General features: G+C 56.3%; 1 protein-coding gene across 1 annotated transcript in view; it reads left to right on the top strand.

Annotated features, from left to right (window-relative positions):
- Positions 1 to 11,293, top strand: part of ARHGEF17 (Rho guanine nucleotide exchange factor 17) — a 59,336-nt gene that overhangs the window by 31,652 nt on the left and 16,391 nt on the right. Inside the window, exon 2 of the mRNA XM_007448074.1 lies at positions 7,021 to 7,098. Within this exon, the coding sequence (XP_007448136.1) occupies positions 7,021 to 7,098 (78 nt within the window). The remainder of the gene's footprint in view (positions 1 to 7,020; positions 7,099 to 11,293) is intronic.

Below are 11,293 nucleotides of genomic sequence, written 5' to 3' on the forward strand. Positions count from 1 at the left end.
TGCTGAACCCTATGTGTTGTCTGGGAGCTCCTGGGTGCCGGCCAGAATGGATTCATCTCTGCAGGGCCTGGTCCCGCTGGAGTGAGTGAGGGAATGAGTGTACCTCACTAACAAGCCCAAGCTGTGCACTGCCTCCCAACAATTTAGAGGAAATAAGGCCCAGGTCATACAGCTGGAGAGAGAGTCAGATAGGGGAGGAGGTGTTCTGAGAGAAAGCCAAATGTGGGTTAAGTAGCTACAGTATCAAGCAGTGGGCCTGGGGTGAGGCCTTCAGACCACAGGCCCTTGTGCTAGTGTGGGATTATCTTTGGGACCTGGCTATTTGGACTGGTGTCCATCCTCCTTGCTCGTATCATCACTCAGTCAACTGGTCTGGCTGTTCCAAGCCCTCCGCTAATGTGATGAGCCCAAGAGGAGGAGGAAGGGGAGCAGGTCGCACCCCCAGGGAAGTCCACAGTCCACCCCATTCGGAGGGTGAGAGGTGGGGGTCTCACGGGATTCCTCGGTACAGACCAGAGGCAGAAGAGGGCTTGGGGCCCTCCTGGAAGACCCTCACTTCCGCATCTGTGGGGCAGAAGGGGCTGGGCAAGTACCCACTCTGGGGATGTGGTGGCCAGGCAGGCTCTTGGCCTTGAAGGTTCTGTGCTGCCTGTACACAGATTGCTGGGCTCCATCCCAGTAGGGTGGTGTCAGGGAAGCTGAGAATGTGCGTTTCTAACACGGTTCCCACGAGTTCCACAGGGACGCACTTTGAGAACCACTGCTATAGAGGGACCAAGAAGGGAGTTTGCGCAGAGTACACACTCTTGCCTGCATTCATTCTTTCTCAGCCGACTGGCTCTAGAGTTACTCTGGGCGGGGCTCTCATGTGACCCAGCAGAGACAAATGGGTTCACCAATTGTTCTCTGATTATGCAGCACAAACTTAGGGAGCACCCATCTGGTGTGGGGCTCCGCCCCTCAATGCAGGCTCTGGGAGCATCCCCACCCCCACACCCCACCCCCCGCCCCCCGTCTGTGTAGTGCTCACTGCTCTGGGAGCCCCTGCCAGGTGCAGGTCACACCGGTTTTCTCTTGCTACTGTCTTGGAATTCCCTGTGCCTGTTTTCATTGTTGGCTACTTGCGGATTGTCTGATGGGGAGTTAAAATTTTAGTGTTGGTTATTTGGGACTCTCTGAAGATGCCACTGCTGGCCAGGGGTGTGGGGTGTGGTCTCACCTTGGTTGAGGGCTAAACAGGGCGATGGGGTGGGCAGTGGGGCAGAACAGGATAAGAGGCTGCAAGGGCCAGCAGGAAGGGCTGATCCTGTGTCATGGGATGCCAGGGAAGTTTTATAAGCAGGGACCTGCATGGGCTGGTTTGCCTTTCAGTGGTGACTGCTTGGTGTGTGGGGATAAGGGAGGAGGAAGTGTAATTGGAGTTATTGTCATGAGCCGGCATCTATGTGCAGAGTCCTATGGCTTGCAAAAGGGATGTGGACCCTGCCCTCGGGGAACCTGCTGTCCCCTGGGAAGAGATGAGCATCAATCTAGCAATTGCTCAGATGTATAATTACAAACTATGATACCTGGTTAAGAAAAACTGAGGCTCTTTGAAAGCATGAGCAGGTGCACCTGACCTAATCTGAGGATCAGGGAGGGCTTCCCTGAGGTGACATTTGCGTTAAGACTAGTCTTAAAGGAAAAGAAAAAGCACTTGTAGGAGAGGGAGAAGACATGGGCCAAGGCCCTGGGGCAGGAGAGAGCCCGGTCTGTTTCTAGGAGTTACAACAGAAGTGGCAGGGGAGGGGGATATCAAGCAAGGTGGAGCTGGGACTGGCTTGTTGATGGGTTCAGAAGGTCTTCACTGCACAGAAAACCCTAGGGGAAGCAGCTTTGGGGGAGGGTGTCAGTTGGGGGTTTGGTGGGTGTGGGAGCCCTCAGTACACTAGGGGAGTATGAGTTCCCGGGTCAGCTTCAGGGTGCATCACAGTCCCTTGGTGAGGGTAGAAGCTGGTGCAAAACTAAGCTCACCCTGCCCCTCTCATGATTAAGTGAGTCTGGAATAGGTTCGGGCATCACCTGGGATTTGAGGAACAGGTCCTGAGGACCCTGCCAGGAGAAATCCTGGAGCACAGTCTGGTGGTGGTGTGGGGCAGGGGGTGTAAATGCCTGAGCCACTCCACGTGGCCGGGGGGTAGTGGGATGGGGTGGAAAGGGATAGGACTGGAACCCTCTGGGAGTGTCTCAAGCACAGGACACAGGTCAGCTGGGTGGGGTGGGAGTAGGGATGACTCATGGTGGGCCCCTTTCCCTGGTAGCCCCCGCTCCATGGTCCAAGTGCTCTGCCCCTTGACGGGAGGACAGCAGCAATTCCCAGGGATGTGTATGTGTGCACATCCCTAAATTTGTGTGCCTATTTTTGCCTGGTTATAGTTGTGTGAACACGGAAGCACATGTCACTGTGTGCAGCCCTGGGTCTGTTTCTTGTGTGTCAGGGTTCAGCTCTGTATAGAACTATATTGTGTGTGCCCTTGGCTCTGACCCAGGCGTGTTTCCTAATCGAGGACCGAGGGCAGGTATCCATGTATGTGGGCCTGTTCTGTGTAGGTATTTGCATGCCACTGCGTGTGCCTCCGTGCGTACAGGTGTGGACAAAAAGTGCGTGTTTTCGAGTGTACTCGCCTTTGTCCACGGATGTGCGCGGACTTGTGTCCTCAGAGGGAGGTGGGCCCAACAGCTGACACCGCTGTATGGCGGAGCGGCGGGGTCGAGGTCGGGCGTCCTTTGCGTGTTGGGGGAGATGGGGCCGCGTGAAGCGCGGGGGTGGCCCGGGAGCGGGCGACTCCCCCCCCTCCCAGCGGCGCCGCGCGCGGGGCTCGCCGGGCGCACTCGAGCGGAGAAGGCAACAGCGCCGCCGCGGGCCCGGCCGCCGCCATCAGATCGACGCTGGAACTGACACCGCGCGACCGCCGCTGCGGCCCGGCTGAGCGCCCGGAGGGAGCGTCAGTGGGAGGGAGGGGGCCCGTAGACCCCCGCCGCCCCGGCGCCCCTGCCCCGGCGGCAGGCCGGCCGCATGCTACAGATGGTGAAGACCCTGGCCCAGTTCACCATCGCGCTGGAAGACATGCGTGATCTGGGCCCAGCCGCCGCCTCCGCCTCCGCCTCCGGGGAGCCCGCCGGAGGGAGCAGCAGCGCTGAAGCTGCTGAGCCCGGGGAGGCCCAGGTACGGGGAGGGGGAGGGGCAGCGAGGGACCAGGGCCAAGGCCTAGAGCTCAGGTGACCCTGGACTGGGGGAGGCACCGGCAGATGCTGGGGCTCAGGGCCGGAAACTTTGATCCGGCACACCAGCCGCCTGGCCGTGGGGCTGGCGGCTCAATGACCAGTGACGGGGGCAGGGAGATTGAAGGTTTGTGAGGAGCCCTGGCAGGGGTGGTGTGGCTGGCAGGACGCTGAGGTTTGGTGCCAGCAGAATGCAAACTTGGGATGGCAGAAGGGCTGGCCAGCTCAGCGGGGGTGGGAGGCCTGCACCCTGAGACCCAGCCTTGGCAAGGCCTAGTGGCACTAAGCATGCAATATAGGTCCGCGTGGAGGCAGGGGCTGTCACCAGGGGTAGGTATCCTGGGCCCATAGGCTCAGGGAGAGGTTTTTTCCAGCCTCCATCTCAGGCCTGAGGCAATCCCCAGATGAATGTGTGTGCTGGGGGGTAGGAGGTAGTCAGTTTTGCACCCCTCCCCCTTGCCATCCTAACCCTGCCACTGGGCTCGCTGGGCCTGGGTGGTGTCATGCTGGGGTGGCAGTGGTGGTGTCCCCATTCCTGGCTTGGTGGTGTGTTCCCCTGCGGGGGAGGGGGAGGCTTCCACAGGCTGTCTCTATGCCTTTGTGTGTCTCTCTGGAGCTGGACTCTAATTGTTCCACTCTCCTGGGCTCCAGTGAGGACTGTGGTTTTGTCCTCCTCCCCGTGCTGTGTTGTGTGTATCTCTCTCCACTGCCTCAGGTCTCTGGACTGAAGGACCTGGTTCTCAGCCAGGTGACTTGGCTGCATTTTTTTTTCTTTGCGGGGTGTCTGGCCTTTACGGCTTCTCTCTGTGTACATGTATCTCTGCCTTCATGCCGTGTATATAGGAGTCTCAGGCTTTGGGTCATGATGTCCCAATTATACGTGTAGGAGAGGCCCTCCTCTCTCTTCCTGCCGTATCCCTTTGGCCCCGTATCCCTCTCCCCCTTCAGTGCCCCATGCAGCTAAGGTCTGCGGATGCGGCTGTTGAGGGGTGAGAGGCTCTGGGGGAGGCTGGGCCGCCCGGGCTGTCCCGCCCAGAACAGGTGGGCCTGCTGACCTGGTTGACAGCTGCATTGCCTGCCTCCCGCTTGCCCTGGCCCCCAGCACCCCCCCCCACTCACACTCACACCCGTGTCTGGGCACGTGCGGAAGGGGCGCTGGATGCAGTGACAGGGAGGTGGCCTTGTTTTCCGTACCCCTACCTGACAGCTGAGTGACAACCCACTGGGCTTTCAAGCAGGGAGGAGGCTGCGAAAGGCGGCTGTTGCGGCGTCAGCCTCCCTGCATGAGTTACCCCAGCCCCGGGCCATGATGCCCAGTACCAGCCCTGCCTCCCTTAGGAGGCCTCCCTGCCCATGACCCTCATTGCTGGGCCTGGCAGGGCTGGGCTGGGGAAGTGAGACAGGGGGTGGTGGCTGTACCACCCAGGGCTGAGCCTGGCCTGGTCCTACCATCAGGGGGCTCCCTGTCCAGCAGGGAGACGGATGTTGATAAACAGCCTCGACGAGGCAGAGAAAGAATGGACCTGAAAGACCTGGTGTGTGGAGAGAGCTGCCCCGCTCCCCAGCTCCTTGCTTTCCCAGCACTAGGAGGGAGGTATTATTTGTTCCATTTCGTAGAGGGGAATGTGGAAGCCCAGATGGTTAAGTGACCACCCAAGGTGACACAGCTGGTAAGGGCCAGGCTGAGGACCCTGTGGCCCACGGCTGGCTGGTCAGAGTGTGAACTCCGGATTCTTGGGCCCAAAGGCTCAGCTTGAGGTGGCTGAAGAGACTCAGGTCCCTGCTCTGCCAGTCACTGGCTGTGTGACCCCAGACAGGTCAGGTCACTTCTGTGACTTGACTTCCTCACCTGTGAAGTGGAGATGACAAGTCCTGTCACAGAGCTATGAGTGTGAGGCTGAAATGAGGCCATATCTGTGAAGTGCTGAGGTGTCCCTGCAGGAGATGGGGCATCTGGGCCTTTCCTTGGGAGGCCCTTCTCGCCCTTGATGCTCTCCCAAGCTCTCCATCCTAGGGTGGGCCTAACTGGTGCTGCCTCCTACTGGAAGCTGCCCCGGTTTTTTAAAGGCCTCAGAAGCAGTGAGGATAGATGGTCTGGCTGTAGCTGGGACTCTGAGGCAGGGTTCAGTGCCTTCTCACTCATCAGAGCACAGGGCTGGGGGGTGGGGCAAGGCAGCCTCTTCCCCTCCCCCAAGGGGGTGTCATTCACACCCCCACCCCTGAGTTCCTGGCAGAGGAGACCACTTTTCTCAGTATGCCTCGTCATAGTACAGTCTTGGGGACAGGCATGATCCCTGAGTCCCTGGGTCGGGGTTGGGGGGGTACCTAAGGTGTCCGCGAGCAGAGGGACAAGCAGTGGCTGGATCAGGCAGGCTGGACCGGCCCGGCACTTGGGCATACTCAGCAGACATACCCTGGGCGCAGTAGTGACCAGGGCAGCTCCACTGGTTGAGTCCCTACCCTGAGGGGCTCCCAAGGGTGGGGACTAGAAGGATGCCACAGACATGGACAACCCACCATGGCATTGCCACATGCAAAGAGCATCCACACAGACTAGCAGGCCTTGATGGCTGGAGCCCAGACTCCAGCTGAGGCCAAGCTGAGGGGACTGGGAGGGAGAGTGGAGAGGGAAGAATAAGCCCCAGAGGTCTGGGCCCTGGGGAGTTTGGGGCCTTGCTCAGGACCACTCCAGGGCTTGGTGGAGACCTAGAGTGGAGTCCTTTCCTGGGAAGGGCATCTGTTGGAGGTGCACCACCTGGGAAGGCTTCCTGGAGGAGGAGCAGGCCAGAGCCATAGAAACTGGTGGCAAGGGGCAGTAGGTAAGCTGAGTCCCAGGGGGTGGAACACAGAGAGGGCATCCTTAGACTGACTTCCAGCAAAACCTTCCCACAGAATACGGGCTGCCCTGTCAGGGATATGCACCTTGTCCCTGGGTGTGTGGGTGCAGAGTCTGGGTGACCCCTTAGGGACTCCATAATGCAGATCATCGGAGCCTCAGGATGGAAGTGTTGATGCCTGGATCTCCTTTTCCTCCTCCTTAGAAATGGGAAGAATAATCACATACACCTCACAGAGTGGTCAAAAGGATAAAATAATGCACAATGCTTAGAATAATGCCTGGTGTGGAGTAAGGCTCAGTTAGCCTCTTTTGCTGAGCGAACTGGGATCCAGGCTTGTCTGAGAGTGGCTGAGCCCTGCCCCTACCTTGCTGCATGACATTCAGCACTGACTTTACCTCTCTGGGCCACCTTTTCTTCATATGTAGCAGGAGGTGACATTTTTGACTTTCTGGAATGGTGTGAAGCCCAAGGTAGGGACTGACCCCACAATGCTGAGCCTGAAGGTGGAGTTTTCAGAGTTGGCAGCTGGAGTGGGGGGTGGCCTGGAGGCATTGACTTTCACAAATGTGAGAAGTTATTGATTTTTTTTTTAGTCCTTTTCAGGAGCCCAACAGGGGAGCCAAGAAGTAAACAGGAGATCTCCAGATCTGCCAGTAGCCGTGGGGATGGGAGCAGAGGGGCAAGGGTTGAGGGGCACAGTCCAGGGAGGCAGGCATTTGAGTTGCAGGAGGAGGCACTGCCTGCAGGGGGAGCACATGAGCACAGACCTGCAGAGTGGGGGTCCAGGGTGCTTTGCGGGGAGGACAGGCCTTGAAGACCGGGGAGAGGGCATGGATGGGCTCTCTGGGCCCGTGTGACTGAAGGTGGTGGGTGTGAGAGGAACAAGGCACTGCTCATCCTCTGCCTTCTGTCCCCCCAGGACATGCGGAAGCATGTGACCATGACCCTGCTGGACACAGAGCAGTCGTATGTGGAGTCACTGCGCACCCTGATGCAGGTGAGGCTTGAGGCTGCCCTGGCCTGGGTCCCTGAGAGCAACCATTCTGAGTCTAGGTGGCTGTCAGACATGTGGGAACAAACCCATTTTGTGGACAGGGGACTGAAGTTAGAGAGGACTGACCCTGGGGCATCCCATTCCTCCATGGGAGGAAGCCCCCTCCAGGGCAAGAGAGAATGCGGGAGGGGCCTTAATGCTGGTGTGATCGGGGCACCCCAGGGCAGATGCTCCCTCCTCCTACCGTCCTTCCACCTCCCTTGGCAGCCCTGGGTCTGAGCTTGGATCTGTGAGTCCCCTCTGGTTCCCCACCGCCCCCCGCCTTCACTTTATTCATTGACTGGAAATATATCGGTTGAATGGAATTAAATGTTAGCACCTGCTTTGTGCCAGCCCCTGTTCCAGGTGCAGGAAACAAAGGGATGAATAAGAGATAAGCCTCTGCCACAGGAGCTGACAGTCCTGCTGGGGACATAGTTGAGTATATGGGCTCTCAAGGCATCAGGGGGCACCGGGGAGGTGTGGAGTCAGGGAATTTTCCCTGGAGGAGGTGCTGGCTTCCTCCTACCCTGCCTCTCAACAGCAGGAACAGCATGTGCAAAGTCGAGTAAGGAGAGGCCTGGCACTTTCAGGGGTCCATGTGGCCAGCACAGAGCACAAAGGGTCAGTCCTGTGGTGACACTGAGGGAGCCAGCAGAGCTCACGTGGTGGGGGCCCTCGATACCAGGAGGAGGGTTTGGACTCTACCAAGCGCCCTGGAGACTACTGAGAGGCTTTGAGCAGGGGCGATGCGTAGCCTCCCTCATGCTTTACAAAATCTGTCTGACTGCTGGGAAGAGGGGTAGCAGAAGAGCAGGCCAAGGCCACTGAGGTCAGGCAGGGAGGAGAAGTCACGACCAGGCCAGACGCTGCAGGGAGGGAGAGTTGGGGACAGACATTTAGGAAGTGGACTGGTCGGGCCAGGCATGGTAACTGGTTGGCTGTGTGGGGCAAGGTGGGGAAGCCCGGGGTGATGCCTGGGCTCTGGCCTGGGCGATGAAGGCACTAGAGGAGCGCTACCTAGAACAGGTGGGGCGAGAGGGTGAGTTCAGGTTCAGATGTGTGGGTCTGGGAAAGCCCGGGATCTGGGATGCACTTGTGGGTCTGGGGCCCAGGATAGAAAGCGTGGGTCTGTGCTGAAGTGGGGCCTGGCAGTCACAGTTGAGGACAGGTTTGTTCAAGCCACCTGGGCAGAGCAAGAGCAAAGGGTGGAAGGGAGAGCCCTGGAAACATTCAGAGTGTTCATTCATTCACTGCACAAATCCGCAACGAGCACCTTCTGCGTAGCAGGCAGCGTTCTCTGGGGGGTTCAGCAGTGAGCGTGAGGGGTAAGGTCCTGTCTCCTGGAGCTCACAGTCTGTGGCAGAGACTGACAGTAACCTGGCAGATCATGCGTGAGGACAAATGGTGATGCAAAAGTGCACGGAGAGTATACTTAGTGTATTTTTCAACCTTAAAAAGGAAGGAAATTCTGACACATGCTACAACAAGTTCTTTGACATTATGCTAAGTGAACTAAGCCAGTCACAAAAGGACAAATACTGAATGATTCCACTTATATGGGGTACCTAGAATGGCCAAATTCATCAAGGCAGAAAGTAGATTGGGGTTGCCAGTGGCGGGGGGAAGGGGAAATGGGGAGTTGGTGTTTAATGGGTACAGAGTTTCAGTTGGGGAAGATGAAAAAAAGTTCTGGAGATGAGTGGTGGTGATGGTTCCATAACATGAATTTTCTTTCTTTCTTTCCTTCTTTCTTTCCTTCCTTCCTTCCTTCTTTCTTTCTCTCTCTCTCTCTCTCCTGTGTTCGGTCTTTGTTGCTGTGTGGGCTTTCTCTAGTTGCGGCGAGTGGTGGCTACTCTTCGTTGCGGTGAGCTGGCTTCTCATTGTGGTGGCTTCTCTTGTTGCGGAGCACGGGCTCTAGGCACACGGGCTTCAGTAGTTGTGGCACGCAGGCTCAGTAGTTGTGGCACATGGGCTTAGTTGCTCTGTGGCATGTGGGATCTTCCTGGGCCAGGGCTCAAACCCGTGTCCCCTGCATTGGCAGGTGGCTTCTTAACCACTGTGCCACCAGGGAAATCCCGACATGAATGTACTTTAATGTGGGCATACTGAACTGTTCACTTAAAAATGATTAAAATGGCAAATTTTATGCTATGTATATTTTACCACAAAAATACATTGCTTTTATGCATATATATTTTTTAAATGCATAGAGAGATGAGAACACAGACTGGGGGGTCTGCCCTGGTGTTGGGGGCCAGAGTGTTGGGTGTTTAGCTGAGACCTGAAGGGTGGGTAGGAGTTAAGTAGGGGGGAGAGCCCGGAGGGAGTTGTTCCAGGCCGAGAGCCCCGCGGGAACAAAGGCTGGGAGGCCGGAAGAAACCTAGAGTAGCTAGGGATGGGGAGGTGGCCAGTGTGGCTGCTGGGCAAGGAGCTGGCCTTTACTGGGAGTACAAGGAAGTCACAGGAGGGCCATAACTGGAATTCCATCTTTAAGAGGTGCCCCTGCCTTCCAGGTGGGAGTAGACATGCAGGGGTCTGAGGGGTCCTTTGTCGTCCCCTAGGTGGGAGTCAAAGGCATGGGAGTCAGACAGTCCAGGGATTGAGTCACTCGCCTCCCTTCTGGGTGATGCTAGCCTGATCACCTCACCCCTCTGAGCCTCCGTGTTTTTGTCTGCAAGATGTAACTAATCATCCCCTTCTCTCAGCGCGAAGATTAAAAGGTGATGGGGCTGGGCGTGCCTCTCTACCTCCGAGTCTCCAGGCTGCAGGGCTGCACACGTGGAGGCTTGCAGGGCCTGCGGGTGGAAGAGCTAAGGGAGGATGGTGCTGAGGACACCAGACTGAGAGTTGGGTGGGGAGGGGTGGAGGTGAGCCAAGACAGTGTCAGCTGAAGCCAGCTGTCACTCGAGGCAGCCCTGGTGTGTTGGAGGGACTGAGGTCCAGCCCAGGGGCGCGGAGCACAGCTGTGGAGCCCGGCCCCCAGTGTTCAAACTTGGCACTACCTCTTGACCAGCCATGTGACCTGGAACAAGTTACATATCCAGTCTCTGCCTCTGTTTCCTTGTCTGTTGAGTGGGAATAATAATAGTACATGTCTCAGGTGCAGATTATGAGATGCGTGAATAATTTAGCATACTGCCTGGCAATTCTGCCTGCATGCATGCATGTGTGCGTGAGTGTGTGTATGTAAAATCACCTTTAATCCTTGTATTAACCTTGTGAGGCAGATATTATAATGCTGTTCTTCATCTGAGGAAATGAAGGCTCAAAGAGGTTAAGAAAGCTGCCCAGGGTTATCCATCTATTAAGTGGTAACAGACGGCTAAGTCTCTTTGGGCTGCTGTAATAAAAATTCCCTAGACTGGGTGGCTTAAACAAATTGAAATTTATTTCTCATAGTTTTGGAGGCTGGGAAGTCCAAGGTCAAAGTGCTGGCAGATTCATTGCTGGTGAGGACTGGCTTCCTGGTCTATGGACAGCTCTTTTCACTGCGTCTTCTTCCGTGGTGAAAGGGCTGAGGGAGCTCTCTGGAGCCTCTTTTAAAGGGCGCAAATCCCATTCACAAGAGCTTGACCGTCATGACCTTCTTACCTCCCAAAGGCCCCACCTCCAAATAACCACCGCATCAGGGATTAGGTTTCAACATATGAATTTTGGGGGGACACATTCAGACTGTAGCAAGTAGTACTAAGAGCTGACATTTATTGAGTGCTTAATACGTGTGTGTTACATAAGTTAATTCATATAAACCTCACTATAAACCCCCATTTTACAGATGATAAAACTAAGCACAGGGAGGTAAGGCAACTTGCTCAGGTTCACAGAGCTAGGAAGTGCCATAGCCTGGGTTGAATCCCTGTCAGTCTCACTCTACGGTGCTCCCTAAGCGTAGGTGATATTCAAACTGAGATTGGACTCTACAGCCCCAGTGTTCCCTTCATAGTGACCACTGCCACCCAAATTGATTGGTATTGTTCCTGCAGACCAGGAGTTTAAAATGAAGAAAGAAGTTAAATGCCATGGTTAACAGCCAGAAAGAGGTGGGATTTGAACCCAGGTCTCAAGGCTGCACCCATTCCTCAGTGTCACCCTCAACCTTGGAGTCTTTCTTCAACTCGCACTTCCTAGCTAACAACCCCTCTTTCCCTGACCAACC

This window comes from Lipotes vexillifer, unplaced genomic scaffold (genome assembly GCF_000442215.2).
Source record: "Lipotes vexillifer unplaced genomic scaffold, Lipotes_vexillifer_v1.1 scaffold640, whole genome shotgun sequence".
Lineage (NCBI taxonomy): Eukaryota > Metazoa > Chordata > Mammalia > Artiodactyla > Lipotidae > Lipotes > Lipotes vexillifer.